Genomic DNA, 25,876 nt, shown 5'->3' with positions numbered 1-25,876 from the left:
GGCTCAACATGAACTCTTCAGGTAATTTAGGGTACGCTCGTAATGCTAAATGCTTCACCCTATCTGCCCAGTCGCCAATAGAGTCGCCAACACTCTGCTGAGAAGTTGACAGTTGGTCCTGTGCTGTGTCCGGTGACATCAGACATCCGAATCTTGTCTCCGTCTTCTGTAGTAGAGCGTTTAACCCAAGATTACCGTCATGTTGGACTGTCAAAGCATAGAAGTCGCTGGCTTTGCCTTCTAAACTCCAACATAATTGATTCTTGCCTCGGAATACCTTATTTTAATTTCAACAAATTGTATTTCGAATAACGAAAAAGGATCAAACAACAGGCATTGCCTATATTAGTTTTCTCCTAGTAACAATGTGTATATACATATGATTCAACAAAATTCTAATTTTGAACATATTTATGAACATATACTGTAGCAAATGTATTGATGAATAATGTTGGGATAGGACAGTATTTAATATTTCATCTCCAATATACTTATGTGCGAAATTTATTATTTTTCAAAATATATATAATCATAATTTAGAGATCAGAATATAATATAAATGACTGGATCCATCCACACATAGGATACAGACCTAAATGTCCATAATGGCTTATTTGCCAGTGGTCATCCACCTAAGGAATACCTTATGAATTTGTGTATTAAGCCCATCAAGTACTCGTCACCGCTGAACTTTAAACCTGTTGGAGGGGTATCTTCTAGATCATCATTTTCATCTGGGTCTTGCTTTCCCTGTATTGGTGCTGGATGAAGTTGATTTTGGACGTGACTCTCAGGTTGGTCATACCATTCACTATTAGGTTGATCTTGTAGTTGGTATCCAAGTTGAACAGGTGTCTGGCCTACTGAATGTCCTCCAGGTTGATGTTCGTGTAGAACCTGACCTTGGGTTGGTAGCTGACCTTGGGATGACACTTGATCTTGTTCGGGAGTCATCTGACCTTCAGGCTGAACTTGGGACCATCCTATGTTCAACTTCAAGTTTTCCTTTGTGCTGACCTTGAGGTTGTACTCTAATTTGACCTTCGGATCGCTGTGCCTGACCTTGAAGTTGTCCTGAGTGTTCGTCTTGAAGGTTACCTTGGGAATGATGATGGTTTTGGTCTCGCGGCAGAACTTGACATTGAGGTAGAAATTGACCTTGAGGCAGTTTGTGGAATCCTGGCATGCAACTTGTATATTCAGGCGGTTTAGGTGCCGGATATCCTGATGGAAGTGGCGTTGGGTAACATAGTTTGGGTACATACATGGCCGGTATCCATAGGGGAACATTTGGTATCCGTGAGAGTACCCTGGTGGTGTTTGTGACATGTATAGGGGTTGTATTCCACCATACACGCCATTAGACATACTGTATGGGTCTGATGGGGTCATACCAGGTGGGAATTGACCAAACTGTTGCCCCTGTGGCATATATCCTTGGTTACCGCTATAAGTGCCTGAGTATGTATACAGGTGTTGGCTGTTCAGGAGTTGTCATTAATGGATAGCTACTCACCGGTATGGTAATGGTGATGTGGATAAGTACGAGACTTGTGGTATCACATCATTTCCATAACGTGTAGCGCTAGCCATGACAGGAATATTTTTCATCCTATCAGCTGTAGCTGGCCTCTCCTCCCCACTAGCACTGATCTGAAACATATATATTCTCGGCACCATCCATCTCATTATCATGGTCAGGATTGGGCTCAAAGTCCACAAGCTCCATTATCTTCTTTGGCACTTCATCCTCCATTACACGTACCTTCTCCACTACCCAAAGAAAAGACTCTGATGTGGCAGTCATTTTGGTACGAAGTGTCGTGTTATTCAAAAGAATGAACACACGAAATTAAATAGCAATGCGAAAAATAACTTGTCAAAGGTAGACTAGCATTCCCCACAAAATATCAGTAAATTTGGAAAAAGTTACTGAAAAAATGCTATGTAAACAAACATTTATATCAAATATATAATATCTCAAGGGCTAAATTACAATTAAATAAGTGAACACTGAACAAAATGTAAATTGTCAAACAATGACAATCACAAACCTGCCCAGAAATTCACTCAACAAAATACAAAAAAAGCCTCAAGACATAAGTTATGCAGACGAAATTTTCTGCACAAAAAATAGCCAAAAATATACACAAAAACGAGCCTCAAATATCACTGTTTATAAAATAACAAAACAGTGAAATAAATTTGCAACAGCGGTATAGTTCACAAAAAATTATCAGCGATATGTGTTATACTGGAAATCTATTGGGTGTCCCGCGCAGGTTCGAATCCTGCCGATGAAGCCTATGTTGTAAAACCTCGAGCAATGTCACACATGAAACTACATGGTCACTGATAATAAAAGTATACTCACCAGGAACTGTGGCTCTTGGCGAGTACAGGCATATAAACATACATGTCATCTACAGTCAATAAAGTCATAGTCAATGTCGATATATTGTTATATATATGTATATGATATGGGTATGCTGGAGATGCTGAGATATCGGTCTAAGGGAGATAACCTTAATTATTATGTTATGCAATATATTATGTAACTCTCCTCTCAGGAGGAGAGAAAAATGAGTTGTGAATAAAAAATGGAAACCGACATGCTGTGTTCATCATCGCTCATCAAAAAAACCATCATCTAACAAAACATATTCCATGACATGGTGGAGAATCCGTGGTTCCAGTGTAAGCAAACGTACCTCTCACTGCATTATTGACATTTTTGATGAACTATGCCTATAAATACATTTGATTGCCTTGTGAATTGAACTGATGCCATATCACGATGAATGTGACCATGTGCTTTTTGGGCGCGAAATTACACAAACGCGCACCTGTCGTTGAATTCATGACACTCTTCACCTGTTATTTGACATGTCTTCTGTGGATACATCTGATTTATCATCAACAATTTTATACTCTGATGACGAGGATATCCTACCTGATTCCTTTTTAAATGAACATTATTTTAGAGATGAGTTTGATAATTTGACTTCGAAAAATTTGTCTCGTCCGTCCAATACTAGCGAGGCCACTGTTTTCAAAATGGATATTTCTAAATGCAAGAAATTTTCAGGACTGTCGCATGAAAATGGTTTAAAGTTTCTCCATGAATTTGAGTCGTATTCTCAACTGTATTCTTTGCATGGGGATGGATCATCACCCGATAAACGAGTGCCACTATTCCACCTACTACTACAAGGCCCAGCAAGAACTTGGTTCAATTCTTTAAATCTACATGACAAGTCATGGTTGGAAGTAAGTGAACTCTTTCAAACTGAATACACACAGTTGTCAGCCTGTAGTCCTGCGCTCCTCCTTGAAAATCAGAACTTTATCAGCATGTCACTATCAATCCATGAATCATTAGAGGACTTCTATGCCAGATTGGTAGAAAGAGGGACACCGCATAGGCAAGTCAGACCTAGAAATTCTGTCAAAATTTATTTCTGCTTTACCAGAAGATTTGCAGCGCTTCGTAGGGGCCAGTCAGCCTAAAGACAGCCGAGCAGCATTAACTGCAGCACAGATGGGGTCTTTATATGGTTGTCGTAAAGAACCCACCACTGTTTCCCATGTACAGCAGCCATCGAATATTTCAGAACTGAATTCTGTTGTCAATCAACTTTCTGACTTGGTAGAAGTTTTGTCAAGGGGACGCTCTTCAACAAGGGGAAATGTAAATGACTCCAGTAGTATGAGACACCGCTCGCGCGCTCCAGACCGATACACCAGTCCACATTCTGACACCACCAAATTTGTATGTTTCCGGTGTGGTGGTGAGGGCCACAAACAGTTCAACTGTAATTGGAACGGTAATGGAGTTCCTTCTCCTATGACAATGTGTCAGCTCTGCAGCATGTATGGACATACAGCCATCACTTGTGGTCAGTTAAACTACCTAGCCCCGGTGAGGAACAACATCCAGCGGCCCAACTCTCCGGGACATCCAGTATTCGAGGTGCCGCCACCTTTTCCAATTGTACCAAAATAGACAGTGACTCAACCTCTGACTTTGAGGCATTTAGTACTACTCAGTCATATACATCTGTAGACGCGGAATCTCGGGAGAACAAAAATAGGTTTATGTATATGCCAGTTAAATTTGACAATGTTCATGAAATAGGTGCTCTTATTGACTCTGGCAGTGAAATTAATATCATGTCATCCCAAATGTATGAGTCTGTACCTAACAAGTGTAAATCATCTATTAATTCACTGTCAAATCCTAATATTGTGTTACCAAATTCACAGACCGTCCAAGTCATTGGTCAGGCAGATGTCATCATGAAAACTCCACAAGGAAGACATAGTGTCAATGTTTACATTATTCCTCAGTGCTCACATCCTTTGTTGCTAGGGATTCCATATTTGACAGAACACAAAGTTGTACTAGATTTTTCAAACTTTACATATTTTTCAGAGAAAAATAATCTAGTTGCTAGCAAGCGATGTGTTGTAGCTGCTAACAGTGAATGTCGTATGTTTGTGCAAACTTCTGTATTGTGTGGTTTACAAGGTATTTGTAAAGGTACTGTAAAACTAAACAAATCTGGATTATTATTAGCCAGAAGTGTTGCTACTGTCAATCACAAGGGTATGGTACCTGTTCAGATTTTAAACCCCACCAGTAAACCTGTGACTATATATCGGGGTAAAGTTATTGGTCATTTTCATGTGCTGAATCTAAACAAAGATGTAGTACATACAGTAAATCCCAATGAGACAAATGCATCTGTAAATACAATATCCAGTGAAATTTTTTGTACAAATGTTGACAAGCATTGTTGTATAGGTGTTTCCAATGCCCAATGTCAGTCGAAGGTTGACAATGATGTTTTTGATGATGTTGTACATACTTTACCTAATGTTGCCAAATGTTGTCCTGATGTTGACTTAAACAGAGTTGATGCTGCTGCTAGCCAAACCAATGTTGTCAGATGTATTCATGATGTTGACAAAGGTTTTTCAGACCAAAGTATACATACTTTACCTAATGTTGCCAAATGTTGTCCTGATGTTGACTTAAACAGAGTTGATGCTGCTGCTAGCCAAACCAATGTTGTCAGATGTATTCATGATGTTGACAAAGGTTTTTCAGACCAAAGTATACATACTTTACCAAATGTTGCCAAATGTTGTCATAATGTTGACTTAAACAGATATGTTGCTAATGCTAGTCAAAACAATGTTGCCAAATGTGTTCACAATGCTGACAATGATGTTTTTAATACTTGTGTTCATACCATACCCCATATTGACTTAAACAGAATTGATGTTACTACAGGTCATACCAATGTTGCCAAATATGTTAACAATGTTGACAAAGATGTTTTTGATGACAATATGCATACTTTTCCTCATTCTTTCAAATGTTGTGTAAATAATGATGCCAAATGTTGTGTAAATAATAATGCCAAATGTTGTCATGTAAATAATTGTTCCAAATGCTGCCATGGTACCCATAGTTGTCAAAGTCTGCATACAAATAATTTTGACAAAGTTTCTTGTGTTTGTGAGAAATGTAAAGGTAATCAATTTCAAAGTGACAAATGTACTCCCGAAGTATTTTTGTGTAATCATGTGACTACTACTTCACCATGTGAAACAAATAGCTCAAAGTTACAGAAAGACTGTATAGATACTGTAAGGGTAGATAACTCTGTAGATAGAGATAAATTTCAGTCATACTTTGATATCTCTGATAATTTGTCAGACCAGGAAAAATCTAGATTGATTGAACTTTTGGCTGAACATTCTGATATTTTTGTTACCCCAGACAACCCGTCACTTGGTTATACTGATCTTGTCCAGCATAAAATTCTGTTAAAACCTGATCCTGTGGCAAAAAACCAGAAGCCTTACAAATTATCCCCAGATAAACGTCAGGTATTGCGTCATCAGTTGGACGAGCTATTATCACAAGGAATTATTACTCCAGTTTCGGAAAAGGAGGATCTTATCATTACTAGCCCTATAGTACTCGTGTCAAAGCGTTGCAAAGATCCGGATCAGTTTAAGGATAATTCTCGGAGAAAAGTGTAGCTCAGTATCGCTTTTGCTGTGACTTTAGACATTTGAATTCACAAACAAAACCATTTCATTACACCATACCGAATTTGGAGGAACTTACTGAGTCGTTTAGTGAGCGTGTACCGAACTATATTACATCTATAGATTTATCTTCTGGATTCTTTCAAATGGGGATTGCTCCTGAATCGCGACGCTTCACAGCTTTTAACACTTGTTTTGGAACCTACCAATTTCAGAGGATGCCTATGGGGTTGTCAACTGCTCCAAATACATTTCAGTTATTGATGGACAAAGTTTTGCATGGCTTAACATTTCACACCGTATTATGTTATTTAGATGATGTACTGATTTTTTCTGAAACATTTCAACAGCATCTTGCTGATCTAAGTGAAGTATTTTCCAGATTTCGCGCAGCTGGGCTCAAGCTAGGTCCCAAAAAGTGTTCATTCGCCAAACAATCTTGCTTGTATCTTGGTCATTTGATATCCAAGGATGGAATTAGTCCGCCACCAGATCGAATCAAAGCTGTGCAGGATATGCCAGAACCAACAAGTTCAACAGAGTTGAAACGCTTTCTGGGTCTTATGAACTGGTTTAGAAAATATATTCCTAACTATGCTGCTGTCGCTCAGCCATTGCTACGGTTGATGAAGAAAACACAAAAGTTTATCTGGACTGTTGAACAACAAAATGCTTTTGATAAACTGAAATCACTATTATCAGAATCATGTGTACTAACATTTCCGCGTTATGACTTGCCATTCCATTTGGGAGTTGACACTTCTTCGAAGGGAATAGGATATATGTTATACCAAATTCATCCTGCGGATTCTGAAAACAAAGGGATTGACAAAACGCATGCACATCCAGACATTCACAAAGTTGTACGTTTTGGTTCTAAATCTCTCAACAAAGGACAACAGTCATATGGACCAACAAAGCTGGAGCTGTTGGGAGTTGTTACCAGTATACTTGACTGTGCGGATTACTTGCGCGGCCGGCATTTCATCGTCGAGTGCGATCATCAAGCCTTGAAACCCCTATTTCAGAAGAAGTTAAGTGGTGCAATATTTGACCGATGGTTAACTATTCTGCAGCAATTCAGTTTTGACATTGTTTACAAGCCTGCTGCAGAAATGGTTGTTGAGGATGCCTTAAGTAGGTCCCAGATTGAACAAAATGACCCAATTACCAGCCCCAATGAGGATGACCCACATTTCTCGTATGTGAATGACAAGCCTTGTGTTATTAATTTGCCTACTGGACAAAACATTGTTGACTTGCTCAAAGCACGCTCTAATGAAGTGGATGTCAAAGTCCAAAATGTAGCATTGCTTCCACCTGTCACCTTACTGGACAATGACGATGGATATGATGGTGACACTGATGATGCTGAGTTACCTTCCAAGCGTGTCAAACGTAAATTGCGGCCTACGTCTCGTAGTCGAGTTACTACATTGCCTAATCTACTAGCTTCTCCTGCAATAAAAACACCTAGTGACATTCTGAAGCCATGTGAGGCATTTACCAGTGCATCATCTAAAGAGGACACTGACAATACCCATTTGAGTGACGATGATATAGAGGTTCTACAGGTGATAACAAGTGATGACACAGCTGTATCCTCTACTCCTGAACACGTTTGTGGTGATACTCCCTCAATAGCATCAGACTTTTGTATTTCCCCCTTACCTGTGGCTACTTCCGAACATTCACAAGAAACGCTATCTGAGGTATCCTTGTCTTCACCATCCATGGACATAAACTCTCAAGGAAGTGATTCAGATATTGAACTCTTAGACACACGAGTCACTGATACAGATAGCAATGTTTCCAATGACCAACTACCACAACTTGACATATTAAGAAACACTAAATTCTCGCGAGAGGATGTTGCTTCATTACAAAAACTTGACGAGTCCTACAAAGATTTGTATGCATACTTATCAAACCAGATTTTACCTGCTTCTCAAAAGCAATCTAGGTTGGTTTTACTTCAAGCAAGTGACTTTATTTTAGTGGATGGCTTGTTGTTTCATTCGCGCATAGCCAAATCTGCACGCTCGAAGTTACTAAGTCAGTACCAGCTTGCATTGCCTCAAGCAATGATCCGAACATTCTTGGAACTTCACCATGACTCACCCATGGGAGGCCACGGTGGCATTGCTCACACTCTTGACTTATTACGGACTCACTTCTATTTTCCAAAGATGGCTTCAGTTGTTTCCGACTATGTACGGAGTTGTCACCATTGCCAAACAAGGAAAATTACAAAGATTCCTACGAGATCACCAATTACTAGTTTCAAAACCCCCTCGGCTCCATTTGAAGTATGGCAAATAGATTTATATGGACCACTACCTACATCAGCAAAGGGCAACACATACTTGTTCACAGCGGTTGACTTATTCACCAGATACTTATTTGTACTACCTATTCCAAGTAAGGATGTATTAACTGTCTCGCAGTGCTTATTTCAACTGTTTACTCAGTTTGGTGTTTGTGACTCGTTGTTGAGTGATCAGGGCACTGAATTCATGTCAAGATGTACTAAAGAGGTGTGCCGATTGCTTTCTGTTTCACAACAATTCACACCTGCATTTGTTCACCATTGCCTTGGATCAGTGGAACGTCTCCATCGAACTCTCGCAGAGCGCATGACTCCATTTGTGTCTCAAGGAAAAAACTGGGAGGAAGTGTTGCCAGCTATTACCTTTGCAATGAACAATTCTGTCAATAGCAGTACGAAATACTCCCCATTTGAAATATTGTATGGGCAAAGACCACGCTTTCCCTTGGGTAACATTTCTGCGACTGATTTCTCTGGATTGCCTGCGGATTGTACATACATATCTTCGTCAACATGCGCGGCGTTTGCAACTCGTCCGTACAGAAATGCAGGATGCCGTTCACAAAACCCAACTACAAATGAAGGAGAGAGTCAATCGTAATGCTCACCCCTTGGATGTCACTGAAGGAGACTATGTCTATTTATGTATACAACCTACAGGCAAGGGACAGAAGCTACAGGCCAAATACAGTGGACCTCATATAGTTAACGAGATACAAAGTCCTCACATGATTCTACTACGAGATAGCCAGACAGGGAAAGTCATGGATAAACCTGTTCATATTGATCGACTCAAGATGGCGTATGTACGTTCTCCCAACCCATCTAACTTTTTCATCGATCAAGCCCTCACTTCAGTGAAAAGGAATGTTGAAAATGACAATCAAAACTATGAATTCACAACTGAAATAGACAGTCCACCTAATGATTCTGAACCCTCTACAATGGTGTCGGATAATCATCCTTATAGACTGTCAACGGAAATTGATGCTATGTCATCGTCAGTATTTGATGTTACCACAGAGATAGACTCTCCTGCTGTGGATGCTGATTCTTCTGTTCAACAGGATGCAAAATCAAACTCTCGATCTTCAACACGACCTGTGCGCTCTAAACGTAAGCCTGCTCGTTTTTGTGATGAACACCATATTAACCCAAATGAACTCTTTTCCTCGGGTTCCTCTAGCGACAATGGCATTCACAAAATAAAGCGTGTCTTAGCTCAAAAGAAAGATGGTGATAGGTTATTATACCTTGTACATCTTGTTGGTGAGCCAGCTCAGAACGCCGTTTGGATTTCTCCTAGCAAAATGAACTCTAAAGCACTTAAACTAGTACAGAGAAAACCTCCCGCTATGATCTCGTAGACTTTATTTCTAGTCATGTATGTATGTTGAATTATTCCATCATCTTTGAATACCATTGTAGTTGTGTTAACTATGATATTTGTGTTGCAATTGTACATAATGCATTATACACATTTTTGTGTCTTTATTGATAATATGACATTCCTCAGTATTTTCTCGTTTGAATTAGATGTATGGATTCAATATTGATTGGTAAATCGATTATTCAGTTTGATTTCTAATTGCATTTTATTAGATAGAATTACTTACTGATCTGAATTCAGAATATTATTGAATGTCTATTGGCTTTTTGATTGAATTTACTATATGTACATTACAGTTTCATAGAGTTTATGTTGAGGTCTCATTCCAATGGGAATCTGATTGAATATCCATTTAATACCACTCCTTGATTAAATTTTGAATGTGCTAATTTACATCATGCGTATGTTTTTGCTATAGATGTTTGATTATTACAGTGTTTTTGGATAGAATTGCTTGTAACAAGATCCAGGTTTTGGAGTATTTTTGAAATATGAATATTGAGAAACATGTGTAATGCAATTGAACTTTTGATGATGTTTTTACAATTAATGGTTATAGTAAGATCTCTCATAAGTAATCTATAGCATTTATATTTTGTCTCATCTTAATGGTCTACATTTGGTTGATTTTCTTGCCAATGTATATGTAACCATACATAATGTAGATACTCAAACATTCCCTGAATTACTGAGAGTAGGGTTCTCCGAGTATTTGGTTATTACATGATCATTTGTGTGACATATATTTTTTTTTCTGCTATATTAGATACGTCCATATGAGATCCACTTAATTCATTATATAATTACATCAAAGTATAAATTGATCAATAACATGTGTGATTAATTACCATATCCTTTTGATGTCATTTAAAACTAGTAATGTTTATTTTACCGTATCCTCATCTCCACACACCCATAATAAAATTTCCAATTTTATATTAAGGGGGGCGGCATGTTATATATATGTATATGATATGGGTGTGCTGGAGATGCTGAGATATCGGTCTAAGGGAGATAACCTTAATTATTATGTTATGCAATATATTATGTAACTCTCCTCTCAGGAGGAGAGAAAAATGAGTTGTGAATAAAAAATGGAAGCCGACATGCTGTGTTCATCATCGCTCATCAAAAAAACCATCATCTAACAAAACATATTCCATGACAATATTAGATACGTAATTACGTGTAAACTGGCTGGTGCTGGATTCAAGACTGGCGAGATTTGTCAGCTACCTATCGGACGCACACAGATACCCGAGGTATCCCGAATACCAGCGGCATTCCGATAATTGAGACAACTAGACCAAACCCTGTTTCACTACAAAGAAAATCACATTTACTCAAATGTAAATCAAAAAGCTTAATTAATTTTTATATGATAGCAACTTTAATTTGTATTGTAACGAAAAGTTGTAACTCCTCATGAACCTTTATATCAACAAATGATGCATTTGTATTAAATATATATGCATTTTATCAATTGAAACCACGGATGGAATTAATTTTAAACACTTACATTTAAAGTTTCCAACAATTTCTTTTTTCCTTTTACTTATTTTTCTTGCAATCGCTGAACAGAGCATGATAATAATCCAATTGTTTCATACTGTACATATCTCCTAAAACATTTTTATGCAGCATTTTGCAGAATCAAAGTTTTCATTTATAAACATGGCGAAACTCCTTGTGCTCCTTATGAAGGACAATGCCAAACTGATATACAAATTATTAACATTGAGCAAAAACCTATAATACTGAAAAGTGCTCACAAGCATAAAAGGTACAGGTAAATCAAAACAGAGAACAATGGGAATGGAAAAGTGTATATTTTACAATCTATCTGTCTTTTTGATCGATGTCAAGAAGCATGCAAATAAGTCAGTTAATTATTGCATGATTTCTCGTCACTCGGGACTTATTACCAACCTCGCTTCGCTCGGCAGTAATAAATCCCTTATTACACTGTACTCAAAAGCCATGCAATAAACTTTACTTACACATCTGATATCTTCAAAACCAAGTAATCAAACAACACATGTAGATAGATTTGGTTAATCCGGGTACTGAGTAACCAATCAAAGTGAATAGATTATTTAAAACTACGTATATATACACATGTACGTGAAATCCCAAAAACATGGCAAGATAAGAGACCGATTAGAATAGGATGGTAGCAATAAGGTTTTGTGATGTATTATTAAAACAGTTGAATATTAGTTAGCTTTTGTGTTTTATAATTAAAGTCTATGTGCTCACATAACACTAGATAGGAAAATGTTAGGTCCATCTGCTCAAAATTCAGCCAGGGTAGCCATTTTGAAATAAGGTACATTTTGTACTAAAAAATCCTGAAATTCTAATATTTTTATATATTTATTATCGAAATTGATATTTTAAACTTAAATTTCAATCTGAATTTCCTAAATCATACAATTTGTTTCTAAACATAAATACCTGTCAGAATTTGTTTTTGCTTTTTATGTTCATAATTAACCAGCCAATCAGGGGCCGGGTAGAAATTCTACCCGGGGCTAAATCTTGTACTTTTCTTTTCATTTAGTTACTTGTCGTCGGTTGTTCCCTACAGGTCTCTTCGTAATTCGGCTATGTCTTCGGCTTTTTGGTGAGCATAGTCGTAATACATGTTGCGCAGGCCTTCTAGCAACCGACATTCTAAGTCTCACCGTGTAGAAGGTTAACGGAATCGGGGTGCGCAGGAGGTGCGTATCTCTGACTTAGGGGGCGCTTATATTAATAATTAGACGGCATATGGGAAAGCTCGAAGCGAGAAAATGGCCGACGGTAGTTGTTTACATTTTTTCGATGCGATCATAGACACAGATATTGAGAGGAAAATTAAAAACCAACAGTTTTAGCATGTATAGTGATTTCCATTCTACCGATGAGATGTGTTGATTGAAGCCAAGGATGCACGATTCGTTGAAGCTAAGCCACATAAGTCATGCGAGTAGTGGTGTGGGTGATTTGTTTACATTTTTCGCTGTCAAAATACGGGGCATGCGGTGGTTAAACTGTGTGTAAAGATATATAATTGATGTTAGATGTTTGTAAATTAATTTGTAACGAAATTTCAGGTGTAATTCAGTGGTGATTTGATGAAATTGTGAATAAACTGGGGACGGAGGTATGGGTGAGGAGGCCGAAAGCCAGCGACGGCGGCCTGGGTGAGCACGTCCATGAATTTTATAATGAGGAAACGAGTGTTATTTTGCCGCTACATTGTAATTTGTTAGCCTTATAAATTATAAACTAGTGTCATGTAATCTCATTAGGAAATTACAATTACTCGATATTCCAACTACACATGTATATATTTTGATACCTTGTATATCAAAACTCTTTAGTAGAATTTTTGAATCCGGGTTTTTTCCAGAAGTGTGGTCACGTGGCTCCGTTGTCCCAGTACATAAAAAAGGTGATATAAATAATGTCAATAATTATAGAGGTATAACTTTAGTAAGTTTTATGGGAAAGCTATTTACCGCAGTGTTAAACAGAAGGCTGATTAAGTGGGATAAGGAAAATTCTGTTTTAACTGATGCTCAATTTGGTTTTAAAGCTGGTCACTCAACAGTAGATGCAATATTCGTCCTTCAATCACTAATTAATAGAACAACTCTTAATAAAAAGAAACATTTGTACTGTTGTTTCATTGATTATAAAAGGCTTTTAATCTTATTGATAGAGGGAAACGTTGGTGTAAACTTATAAAAACACGGAGTTCAAGGAAAATTTTAAAAAAATTATTAAGTCTATACATGTATATGAAAATGTAAAATCATGTGGGAAATACAATGGTCATATATCAGAATATTTTGATAACAAAGTCGGTCTCTTCCAAGGCGAAGTACTCTCACCAATTTTATACAGTCTTTTTGTGAATGATTGTGAAATGAATTTTATAAAGAAAGTTGGCAACCGGTTGGAATTGGTATGATATCCCTGTTTTTACTTACATGTATGTACGCGGACGATACATTGCTTATTGCAGAAAGTCCGCATGCTTTACAAACTATGTTGGATACAATTAATGTAGAAAAAACTAAAATTGTAGTTTTTAGAAATGGTGGTATTGTAAGACAAGAAGAAACATGGTTTTACGACCATAAAGAAGTAGAAGTGGTAGATGATTTTAACTATCTAGGTATGTTTTTTAATTATAATGGTAAATTTAACAAAACTCAACAACATGTAGCTGAAAAAGGCAGAAAAGCATATTTTGCATTATCAAATAAATTAAACAGTCGTAGTTTTAACACCGAAACATTATGTTAAGTATTTGACACATAAATAGTGTATTAGGTTATGCATGTGAAGTATGGGGTTTTCATAGAGCACTAGAGGTTGAAAAAGTACATGTTAGTTTTTGTAAAAGAATTCTAGGCGTCGGTAAAACACTTGTAATGATCTTGTATACTATGAGTTAGGTAGATTGCCTATGCATATTATCCGGAAAATGAAAATATTGAAATACTGGGTAAAACTTAAAGATGCTCCACCGACGACAGAGCATAAATAATTGTCATCATTTGAACAATAATTGGTGTTTAATCGTGAATGTATGTGTCTAATTAACACAAAAAATATATAAAATAATTTATTACGCTTTTGCTGCATTCACAATCAGTATTTCATTCCATAAAGGATATAGTGACACGGAATTTTTTCGGGATGCAATTAATTGTTTTTTTTTTTTTTATATTTTTAACTTAAAAAAATTAGAAGCTCGAACTTTTCAATGATGGTAATGGTGTAAAGTAAGTAACTTTTGTAACTGAAGAGAAATACTAAATCGTTTGCTCCAGTTTTTAACAGCGAAAAAACACTATTTGTCAGCGGTGGGGCGTCTTTAAAGAAACCGATAATTGTATATTAAAAGCATGTTATGAGCAAAGAATATTAGATAATGATGATTGGATCATGAATGTACAAGCCGAACTGAATAAGCTAGGATTGGGGGTATTTGTGGAATAGTACGTATGAGAGTAATATTGTATATAAACTAATTGACAAAAATTGTATGATGTATGTACTCAAGAAATTTTATACAGAATACAGAATTCCTCAAGAGGAATTGTATATCAACATCTAGAAGACAATTTTGGTTTACAATATTAGTTAAAGAAACCCATTGATCAAAAGTATAAAAACAGTATTACAAGTATACGATTAAGTAGTCATAAGTTAAATATAGAAAGTGGTAGGTTTCAAAATGTAGCACGACCTAATAGAATCTGTAAAGTTTGAAATACCAATGATACCTATAGAAGATTAGTTTCACTTCATCCTTAAATGTCCTTTTTATACCCAACTACGAATTAGATATCTGAAACCTTATTATTTTATCATCCAAGTATGTTCAACTTGTTCAATTACTCAGTGTAAATACTGTAATGTTAAAGTTTTAAATAATCTCGGAAAATTCTTAAAACTTGCATTCCAGAAACGTTCTCAGTCTCTTGATACACCGTAACTGTATAGTATATGATGTATAATAATTGTGTGCTAATGTTTGTGTTTTTTTGTATACAATCACTCTCCTGTACATGTTTAAATTATTCAATATGTATTAAAATTGTACTTTGTGTCTTATAAGCCGCAAGGCTTACGGAAATAAACAAATTGAAATTGTTCTCAGTCCTCTCTCCTGGCACCGAGGTGATGGGACTGCAACTCGTCCAGCTTGTAATTCATAGTTGTATGATCTGTTCACAGGCTCTTCGGAATCGACGCACGCTATATCCAGCAGAGTGAATCGTTGATCCAGTCGGGAGTTTCTTGCTTTCGTCTTCATGCTTGTCTCAAGGTTAAGTGATGACAGTAGATTGTCGTCGGGTATTTATTCTCCTGACTTCAAGTGTCATAGGCCATAACGTGAAACTCGTGTATACACCGTCAGTACAAAATTCTGACGCGTGTCAGCGTATTTAGTATATTGATTGGGCTGTATCTGTAGGTTTTTTTTAATAACTATGACGTTAACGTACCTAATTATATGTTTTATGAATTAGATGAACAGATATCTGATAATGAAGTTCTAAAAGCCATAAATAAATTCAACTCTTAAGACATGTGGAACCAGACTTACTGATAAATGATTATTTTATAAAGGGTAGAGAGGTACTTTTGCCATGTCTCGTTGTTTTGTTTAATAATATTTTTAACTCTGTTTTTTATCCTAAAAGCTGGTCTTTATGTTATATTATTTTCATTTTTAAGAAAGGAGATAAAAATGATACAAATAATTACAAAGGAATTACTCTCGTAATTTGCTTAGGCAAAATTTTTACATCAATTCTTAATGAGCGTCCTTTGAAATTTGATAGTGATAATTCTAAATTAAGTGACGCCCAGTTTGTTTTAAAAACACAACTTATCAACTATTGACGCAATTTTTATTTATAATTTTTGTTTTACAAGCATTGGTAAGTAAAATGTTAAAAAAAGAGGGAAACAATTATATTGCTGTTTTATTGATTTCAAAAAAGCTTTCGACTTTGTAGATAGACAAAATTTGTGGTACAAACTCATTAAAAATGGTATTGAAGTGAAATTGCTAAATATTATAAGAGCTTTATATAAAGATGTAAAATATTGTGTGAAATTTGACAAAAATATGTCTGATTTCTTCCAGTGTCAGAACGGTTTATTCCAAGGGGAAATACTGGCACCCCTCTTTTTTCTTTATGTGTTAATGATTGTGAAAATATTTTTTTTTAACCGAAGGATGTCCTTCTATAGAGTTACAAAATATTAACCTGCTTTTAATGATGTATGCTGATGACATGGTGTTATTGTCTGAAACTCCCGAGGGATTACAAAAAGTGCTAGATTCTCTCCTACTATATACAAATAAATGGAATCTTACTGTTAATACTTCTAAAACGAAGGTGATGGTTTTTCGAAACGGAGGTAAATTAAAAAATGAAGATGTATGGTTTCATGATGGAAATATTTAAGAAACAATAGAGGAATTTCATTATCTGGGGGTTGGGGGGAGGGTGGTTACTTAACTTAAATGGGGAATTTAGGAAAGCTCAACAAAAAATGTAAAACAATGAAGAAAAGCTTTGTTTTCAGGATCGTCTAAGAAACAATATTTTAATGTTGAAACTCAGCTTATTTAATATTTTTGATACATATGTCAGTAATATCCTTAATTATGGAGCTGAAGTTTGGGGGTTTATAAGGCTCATTTAGGTTTTTGAAACGATTATTAGGCATTTAAAAAAGCTACTGCAAACTTTATGGTATATCAAGAATTAAGAAGAATGCCATTAGAAATAGGGATGAAACTGAAAATTTTAATTTTGAATAAAATTAAAACAGACTGAAAATTGTGTTAGGAATAAGAATGCTTTCTTTCAAGAAATTTTAGAAAATGAAAGTGAATGATTGAATGGAGGGATAAATGAATTATTTAGGATAGGGGTATACGTAGCTAGGGTACTGATCGTTCATTCTCCACTAAATGTACAAATTCCATTATTAAGTGTCCTCTATCAATATCGGGACTTAAAAACCATGTTTGTATATCATGTTTGTTTCACACGTAAAATATATTGATTGATCTTCGAAAATAATCAAGTGTTGTTCCTCTGACCAATTAAGATTTTTCTCATCATCACATTAAATATGGCTCTCGTGACGAATTTCGACTGTCCTCTTAAGCTATAATGTATTTCGTAAATCAACTGTGACTAAGGAAATGGGTAAATGTTACATTTTTTTCTATCATATCATAGATATTAGCATACGCAATGAGAATAGACAAGTATTGGCACACAAAATGCTTAGATATTTTTTATATAACTCATTTTATCATTGTCACAAACTATGCTGGCAGATACGTTACAAACAAATAAAATCATGTACACAATTAATGTATTATTAAATGTCCACGTTTTTTTCGTGATAATGTACTTTAATATGTATACTAACTTTTACCTTTATGACAAGGACACACCCATTAACAATTAAATGGACAGGTGCGATCTAATCTTGAAAATATACGTGTTACGCAACGACATCAACAGATACGTTACTACTATGTACTTGATTACCTAAGATGCCACTTTCCCACAGAGATAAATTCCCATCACAGTTTGAAAAGTATATAATACTAAGTGTTACAATGTTTGTGGTTTGGTCGACAAGTCACACGGTGTCATTTAAATGATGAGAGGGGTTAGTGTCTGTCAGTACGTTACCGACAGATACGTTATGGAAAAATACCCATATCGACAGAAATTCTCACGCTTGTCATAAAACATTTGAAATTAGCTTAACCACGTGGCAAGTGTCCGAGAGTTTGTCAATAGTTTACAAGCGGGAAGATTCGTTGTGTTGCCAGTGTTGGGAAACTCGAAATAAGAAAAACCTTTACTTTCCTTTAGTATATACCTGTACATAGTAACATATATATACATTTCTGATAATAATCACGTGATTCCTAACACTAGTTAGCTGTATTGATTAAGCTATTAGGTATATAATTAATTGTTAAATGTATAAATCACATATCAAAATAGTAACGTATCTGGTATAAAAGATCACGTATCTGTTTGATGAAAGATGTACCGTTAACTCTAATATTTAGTGTAAAACCAATAAAAATACTGTTACATCGACTAATTCAAATACATTTTATAGCCAGATATTGTTAGAATGTTTGTTATACTAATGATACGGTAATGTGATATATAAACATGAAATAACGTATCTGTTTATTTGGTAACGTACCTGTCATATTTGGTAACGGATCTGTACTTTTGTACGTAAACCTTAATTTGAGTGAACTTGGTTTCATTTGTAGCAATTTGTTTCAGACTAGATATGGTCAGAAAATGTAAGTTTAGGGTTGTTTGTGGCAATCAAGTATGACGGAGACTGATACGTTTCTCAGGTGAAGGAAGGCGAGGACAATGACAATGAATTATTCCTTTTCCTCATGTCACAAAACATCAACAAAGGACAAGTGAGGTTTCGTTGGCCAATGATATTAGACGAACTGTTTATCCTGAGTTATCACATCTACCTGTCAGCCGTGCGGGTCGTTTTTTTCCCAATAAAATGACAAGAACGCCGAAACCATTCGCAGTCAATGGGAATCGGTGTAGACAGATACGTTACCAATATGGTACAAACATAATCATCCCTTCATCGACGCCACTTTCAATAGTTTTGATCTATCGTTTGATAATTTCGATGTTGTAGTTTTGACTACAAGTTTTGAAGCAGATTCGTGTTATTGAATTCGTTTATTTTCTAATACTTCATAAAGACCTATACCAAGAGAACAGATACGTTATCGCTGCTAATTTAGGCAAAAATCATCTACATTGTAAAGTATTGCAGAGAAGTGAAACTGCTGATAAGTACGTTTTCTTTGATGCATTTTGACGAATTTATGAAATAGAAAAACATAATAATCCTGTCAGATTTCTACAGTCATATATTAAGTATGTTGTAACATATACGTTACTGTTTAAAGTAGGATTTTAATGTCCTTTAGAGTAATTTGTGATTTATACAAATACAAAATTACTGACATGTACTGGTGCAGATAAAGGTACAGTTTGATAATAAGGAAAAATATAGAAACAAAATACTTTGGTACTATTTTTATATGAAACTATTCGAACACACTTATGAATCATACAAACCAATATTCACAAATGAACTTTTCATAACTGCAATTGATAAAGACAAGTTGCTTTTGAGACGGACAAATGGCTTTGAATGGAAAGAAAAGTCCAAAACCAAAGCAAAAATTCAGTTAAAATGTATATTTTGTGGCATTTCTATTGACAAACCTCAATTTAGTTCATTTTAACAAAGTCACGTATCTGTTCTTTACCAAATTATGATGGTTGACTGTAAAAATAATAACTTTTCTTTGAGTAAAGATAGGATCCGAGCCAGCCCTTTTGGATTTAAAAAGTAGAGATATTTGCCAAACAAATGACAATAAATAAGAACTTTGTTTTCAATTTTCATATTTTATGTTTTCATTTCTGAAAACATGCAAATTAGTGGAGAATGAACGTGATGGCAGTTTTGGAATTTTGTACTATATAAAATACAAATATAGCAAGGGAGGTAACTGACACGTGAACCAGTCTAATATGCAGTAGGCTAAGAGCTATCTCCCCTTAGGAATTTAGAGAGGGGAGGTCACTCGCATTTGTTTACTTACAAAATTGCACTAGTTGTCGACTGCTGTCTGGCTGTTGTCAAAGTAACTGAAAGTAAGAAGACCGCGATTATAACCGTAAGTATTTTAGCAGACAGTTGCATTGTTAAACATCTCACAACTTTACAGAAATGGTGATTATATTTTGTAAATGACGTTAGTTCCGATGTTTGTACATGTGCTACTGATAACTGCACGACTGGTCGATTTCTTATCAGACACTTGGGCCTAACTATCTCGCTGATCATGACTGGTATACACGACAAAATTATCTAACGTTGTTTATTCTGTTATTTGTTTGAATAAACAAAGAACTTTGTAGGGTTTGATAGTCAATTTTGGACATGTTTAAAATACAATCAAGCTAGGATATGGCATTCTTCAGATCACATGCATATTGTTTCATGGAACCTGCATGAATATATCTCTTCTGTAGCCAGTACACGTACAATAGGTTTACTTTATTGTTTGAAAAAAAATTGTAAACTTCACTAATATGATTAAATGATTATTTTCTATGACAGAAGACTCCATCTTACATAATTACCATTTATTACAAATCTTACAATAAAATAACATGTGTGCACATAAATTGACTGACATTGGATAATTTAACTCTGTCAGTTTTTATTAAGTAGTTGTTTAACCATTATGTAGAAGAACAGGGAAAATACACATTCCTGTCGAGTGCCCCGACCAGGAATCAAACTCGGGTCTCCGGTTTGGAAATCTATGGCTCTACCGACTGAGCCAAAGAAGCATGCTCTGTCAGCTGAGTGACAGAGACCGTATTTAACACTATGTACAAACCACACCGACCCGCTACTTTTACACTTCTCTCCCTGTTTTTCTTGAGATTTCCTAAATCTCAACCCGAGACTCTTTTAACCACCTATACTACCATGGGTTATTTAGTTGGGCGCCAATGTAGAAGAACAGGGAAAATACGCATTCCTGTCTAGTGCCCCGACCAGGAACCAAACCTGGGTCTCCGGTTTGGAAATCTACGGCTCTACCAACTGAGCCAAAGAAGCATGCTCTGTCAGCTGAGTGACAGAGACCGTATTTAACACTATGTACAAACCACACCGACCTTCTCCTTTTACAATTACATACATTGTATATACCATTGTAGAAGGACAGAGAAAATACACATTTCTGTCGAGTGCCACGACCAGGAATCGAACCTGGGTCTCCTACGTGGACATCTATGGCTCTACCGACTGAGCCAAAGAAGCATGCTCTGTCAGCTGAGTGACAGAGACTGTATTTAATACTATATACAAACCAATCCATGTACATGTGATTCTGTATATTACATGGTGAAATGTCACTGTCCTTACAGCCAATTGAATTAGGACATTTTCATAAGAGAACGGAATATCATCTTGAAAAGAAAAAAAGTGAAATTCCCAATACATAAGTAGCTGGATTGGAATGGGCTGATCATCAGTGACCTAGTAGCTCAGACGGTAGAGATTTGGGGTAGTGTTCAGAGGTCTTGGGTTCAAATCCTGGTCTGGCTGCTACATAGGTACATTTTCAAATGTTACATATTAGAAATGGCATATATGTTCCAGAAATAAATTGGGGTACATGTACAGTTTTTGTATAGTTAGCCTAGGGTACTGTATATCTCACTACTGTTGATTTTAAATAATCAATAATAATTAATTATTATTTGATTATCATTATTTATTATTTAATCATTATTAATTATTATTATTAATTATTTAATTATTTAATTTTAAAGTTACTGTATCTCACTTCTGTCATGATTTTAATTGTCATATAAATGCCTTTTCATTTCTACAAGTGCAAGTAATGTAATCATTTAATGTAATGTAGACAAATAATAGGGGTACATAAAGCAGCATAATGTTTTGTTATACTTATATGATTAACTTTTATTTGTTTTCATACTAAATTCAACTCTCTGATTGGCATATTCTTTTTCTTCATATACTGTGAAGAAAGATTCCTAGAATGGCGCGAAAATCTGACGTAATCATAACGTCACAATATAATAGAGACATCGACGTTGTGTATTGATTTAGAAAAAAGAATCCATTGGAAAATCAATAGAATCGTATGTTTAAAGATGCTCCACCGCTGACAAATAGTATTTTTAGCTCACCTGGCCCGAAGGGCCGGTGAGCTTATGTCATGGCGCGGCATATCCTCCATCCGTCCGTCCATCCGCCTGTCCGTCAACATTTCCTTGAGATCGCTACTAGTCATAGAGTTCTGCATGGATTGTAACCAAATTTGGCCAAAAACATCCTTGGGGGAGGGGGTACAGAACTTTTATAAATTTTGGCTCTGGCCCCCCTGGGGCAGGAGGGGCGGTGCCCAATAGGGGAAATAGAGGTAAATCCTATAAATCGCTACTTGTCCTAGAGTTCTGCATGGATTGTAACCAAATTTGGCCACAAACATCCTTGGGGGAAGGGGAACAAACTTGTAAAATTTTGGCTCTGACCCTCCTGGGGCAGGAGGGGCATGCAGGGCCCAATAGGGAAATAGATGTCAATCCTTTAAATCGCTACTTGTCCTAGAGTGTTGCATGGATTGTAACCAAAATTAGCCACTAACATCTTAGGGGGAAGGGGAACAGAACTTGTATAAATTTTGGCTCTGATCCCCCAGGGACAGGAGGGACGGGGCCCAATAGGGGAAATAGAGGTAAATCCTTTAAATCGCTACTACATGTAGTCATAGAGTTCTGAATGGAATATAACCAAATTTGGCCACAAACATCCTTGGGGGAAGGGGAACAGAACTTGTATAAATTTTGGCTCTGGTCCCCCGGGGGCAGGAGGGGCAGGGCCCAATAGGGGAAAACCAAATTTGGCCACAAAAATCCTTGGGGGAAGGGGAACAGAACTTGTATAAATTTTGGCTCTGATCCCCCGGGGCAGGAGCGGTGGGGCCCAATAGGGGAAATAGAGGTAAATCCTATAAATCGCTACTAGTCATAGAGTTCTACATGGATTGTAGCAAATTTGGCCACAAACATCTTTTTTAGAAGGGGAACAGAACTTGTATAAATTTTGGCCCCCCAGGGGCTGGAGGGGTGGGGCCCAATAGGGGAAATAGAGGTAAATCCTTTAAATAGCTACTAGTCAAAGAGTTCTGCATCGAATGTAACCAAATTTGGCCAGAAATATCCTTGGGAGAATAAGAACTGAGTTTGTATAAATTTTGGCTCTGGTCCCGGGGGGCAGGAGGGGCGGGGCCCAATAGGGGAACTATAGGTAAATCCTATAAATCGATACTTGTCCTAGAGTTTTGCTTGGATTGTGACCAAATTTGGCCATAAACATCCTTGGGGGAAGGGGAACAGAACTTGTATACATTTTGGCTCTGACCCCCCATGGTACTGATTGCGCATGCACAAAAGGCAAAATGAAAATATGTATATTATTTTTTGTGTTAATTAGACATACATACACACGATTGAACACCAATTATTGTTTAAATAATGAATATCATTTATGCTCTGTCGGTGGTGGAGCATCTTTAAACGTATTTATTTTATTAAGTAGTCTGAAAAATTAATTGTAAGCATTGATGTAACTATTTATAAACTTCGTATAGGGTTATGAAATAAATTTTGTTTGCAAACTTTTGTGAGAATCCGCTACACGGATTCACACACTTTGCAAACAAAATTTCTTTCATACCTCTATGAAGTTAAAAAATAGTAACATCAATGCTTAAACACATAATACTTATAGACATCATACTTATACATATACTTAAACACTTTGTAGATCTATAAAGATAAGTCTTCTTTTTTGTTTTCATTTGATAAAAAGTCTTATAAATACATTTTATAAGCAAATCTCAACATTCAAATAGAAATTAGTCATTCCAATTTGTTTTAAGTTTGCTAACCATTTATTTCACTTTGAATTTTTTTTAAAGACAGGTCCAGTGTAAGGATGGATGACATGGACGATGATAGCGAAGTGGATGTGCGAGAGATGTTAGAACTACAACTATCAGAGGTGGAAATGCTCACTAGTATGTTTCCCAGCTCAGAGGAGTTCAAGATGGACGACCCCTGTACTGTGACAGCTATCAGGAGTTTCTTAGATGGTCAAATAAAGTATGAGTTTCTACATGAGAGAGTGGGTTTCTCAGTCAAGGTGACACCAAGGTCAACAGATAGTAAGGTATGGTACACCTGTGAACTATCTGGATATAAATAAAGTAATTACCATTCCTCCAATACCAAAAATATTTTTAAAACTGGACAACTCTTTTGAATTATCCTAGTGAATGTACTAAAGGTACTTGTAACTGAAATTATTGAAATCATAATGAAATAATGTAGTTTGTGTATGATTTGTTAGAATATAATTCTTAAACAACATTATGTTTACTAGCTATCTTGAAACCCCAGTGGTTTCATTATCTTTAAATAGAAGCGGTACAATTGCAATTTCAGAGGAAAATATTCTATCTATGTAATTTAGCTCAAATCAGGCAGTACCACAAGCAGGTTTAACCAGCGAAATGTACCGGGTATTGCCTGATATTGAAACCCCTGAAACCCTTTATTCATATTGGTAGTTATGGAAAAAAAGACGAAGCTACACAAGTTTTAACTAAACAGGGTACTTATATACAGATATATAAGTAGATAGGGTGTATTTAGATATAAATATGTAAGTTTAGATTTGACAATCAATTTGGCTGTTACAGGTTGTGGTCGAGCTGGTGTGTAACTTACCACACGATTACCCACATGCAGCCCCAACAGTCTTCACCAGATCCCCACTCATGAACCGTGAGAACCACCAGCGTTTAAACGAGGAGTTAAATGAGTTCATACAGAGCATTGACCGAGGGGAAATCTGCATGTTTTCCGTGATTGAATGGATACAGGAAAATGTTGACCAATATTTAGTTACCATGGAGAAAAAGGCAGATAATTCAACAGTTAAGGAAGTGGACACAATTTTCACTAGACTTTGGATTTACAGCCATCATATCTACAGTAAATTTAAACGTAGGGATATCATAGATTGGGCCCAGGAACTCAAACTGACAGGGTTTAGTCTGCCCGGAAAGCCGGGAGTGATCTGTGTAGAGGGCTACAGTGGTAGGGTGGACGAGTACTGGCATAGACTTCGGCGACAAAACTGGAAACGCTTAGTGATAAAGGAAAAAGAGGAGCAAGATATAGGGGACGATGATATAAAGAAATATTACAAGTTTGATGGTTTTGAAGAAAAGGTTTTCGATGCACGTGGGGGAAAAGGGAGAGAGTATCATATGGACTTAGGGAAACTGTTTGAATTCCTGGAGAAACGAGGCTGTAAGCATATATTTAGTCTTTACTTTGGGGTAGATGGGAAAATGGCAGCAGATTAAAACTGCAATAAATGTACATATGGAAATAATTGTGAGCTGGTTGTGTCCCTTTTGTTTATGTAGTAACTTAGGTATATCATGAAAGGGACATTCCTTTGTTTTACTTTGATACCGACTTTGGCTTTTGAAGTAAAACTTAATAATAATTATATTACATCATTATGTATTCCTTTCGAACAGTTGAAGTTATATTTATTTCATAAATACAACATTGATCAAGGATCAACATTGAGGAAGATTTTACAATGGATGAAAGTGCATAAGTTTTTTTACTGGAAGATTTCATGCATTATCTTTCAATTTGATACATAAATGCTAAAGGAAAGTTTTAAGCATGAAGTCATGATGATCAAAATTCATGAATTCAAGAAGGAAAATAATCCTTGGAACAATCACTCTTTAATGTGTTTGCATACTATATATCTCTTTCCATCTTGTAATGACTGTTTTACTACTTCTCATAATAACACATACAATCAACATTCTT

General features: G+C 36.1%; 1 protein-coding gene and 1 long non-coding RNA gene across 3 annotated transcripts; both read left to right on the top strand.

Moving 5' to 3' along the window:
* Nucleotides 1-12,343: 12,343 nt before the first annotated feature.
* LOC138327998 (uncharacterized) lies at nt 12,344-17,237 on the top strand. Its single transcript, XR_011209148.1, has 3 exons — nt 12,344-12,508; nt 12,884-12,973; nt 15,525-17,237. It is a non-coding gene; the product is annotated as an uncharacterized lncRNA (long non-coding RNA).
* Nucleotides 17,238-19,879: 2,642 nt separating this feature from the next.
* LOC138327997 (RWD domain-containing protein 2B-like) lies at nt 19,880-25,419 on the top strand. Of its 2 annotated transcripts, none has more exons than XM_069274549.1 (3): nt 19,880-20,082; nt 23,939-24,185; nt 24,718-25,419. In XM_069274549.1, exons 2-3 carry the CDS (start codon nt 23,952-23,954, stop codon nt 25,387-25,389), a joined length of 906 nt encoding a protein of 301 aa, XP_069130650.1. In that variant the 5' UTR covers nt 19,880-20,082; nt 23,939-23,951; the 3' UTR covers nt 25,390-25,419. The 2 variants fall into 2 exon arrangements, with proteins under 2 accessions (XP_069130650.1, XP_069130649.1); XM_069274548.1 differs by having other exon boundaries at nt 19,881-20,082; nt 23,935-24,185.
* Nucleotides 25,420-25,876: the final 457 nt, after the last annotated feature.

The sequence above is a fragment of the Argopecten irradians genome, chromosome 7, assembly GCF_041381155.1.
Source record: "Argopecten irradians isolate NY chromosome 7, Ai_NY, whole genome shotgun sequence".
Lineage (NCBI taxonomy): Eukaryota > Metazoa > Mollusca > Bivalvia > Pectinida > Pectinidae > Argopecten > Argopecten irradians.
The sequence above is the reverse complement of the archived record's forward strand: the minus strand, read 5'-3'. Positions and strand labels throughout refer to the sequence as shown.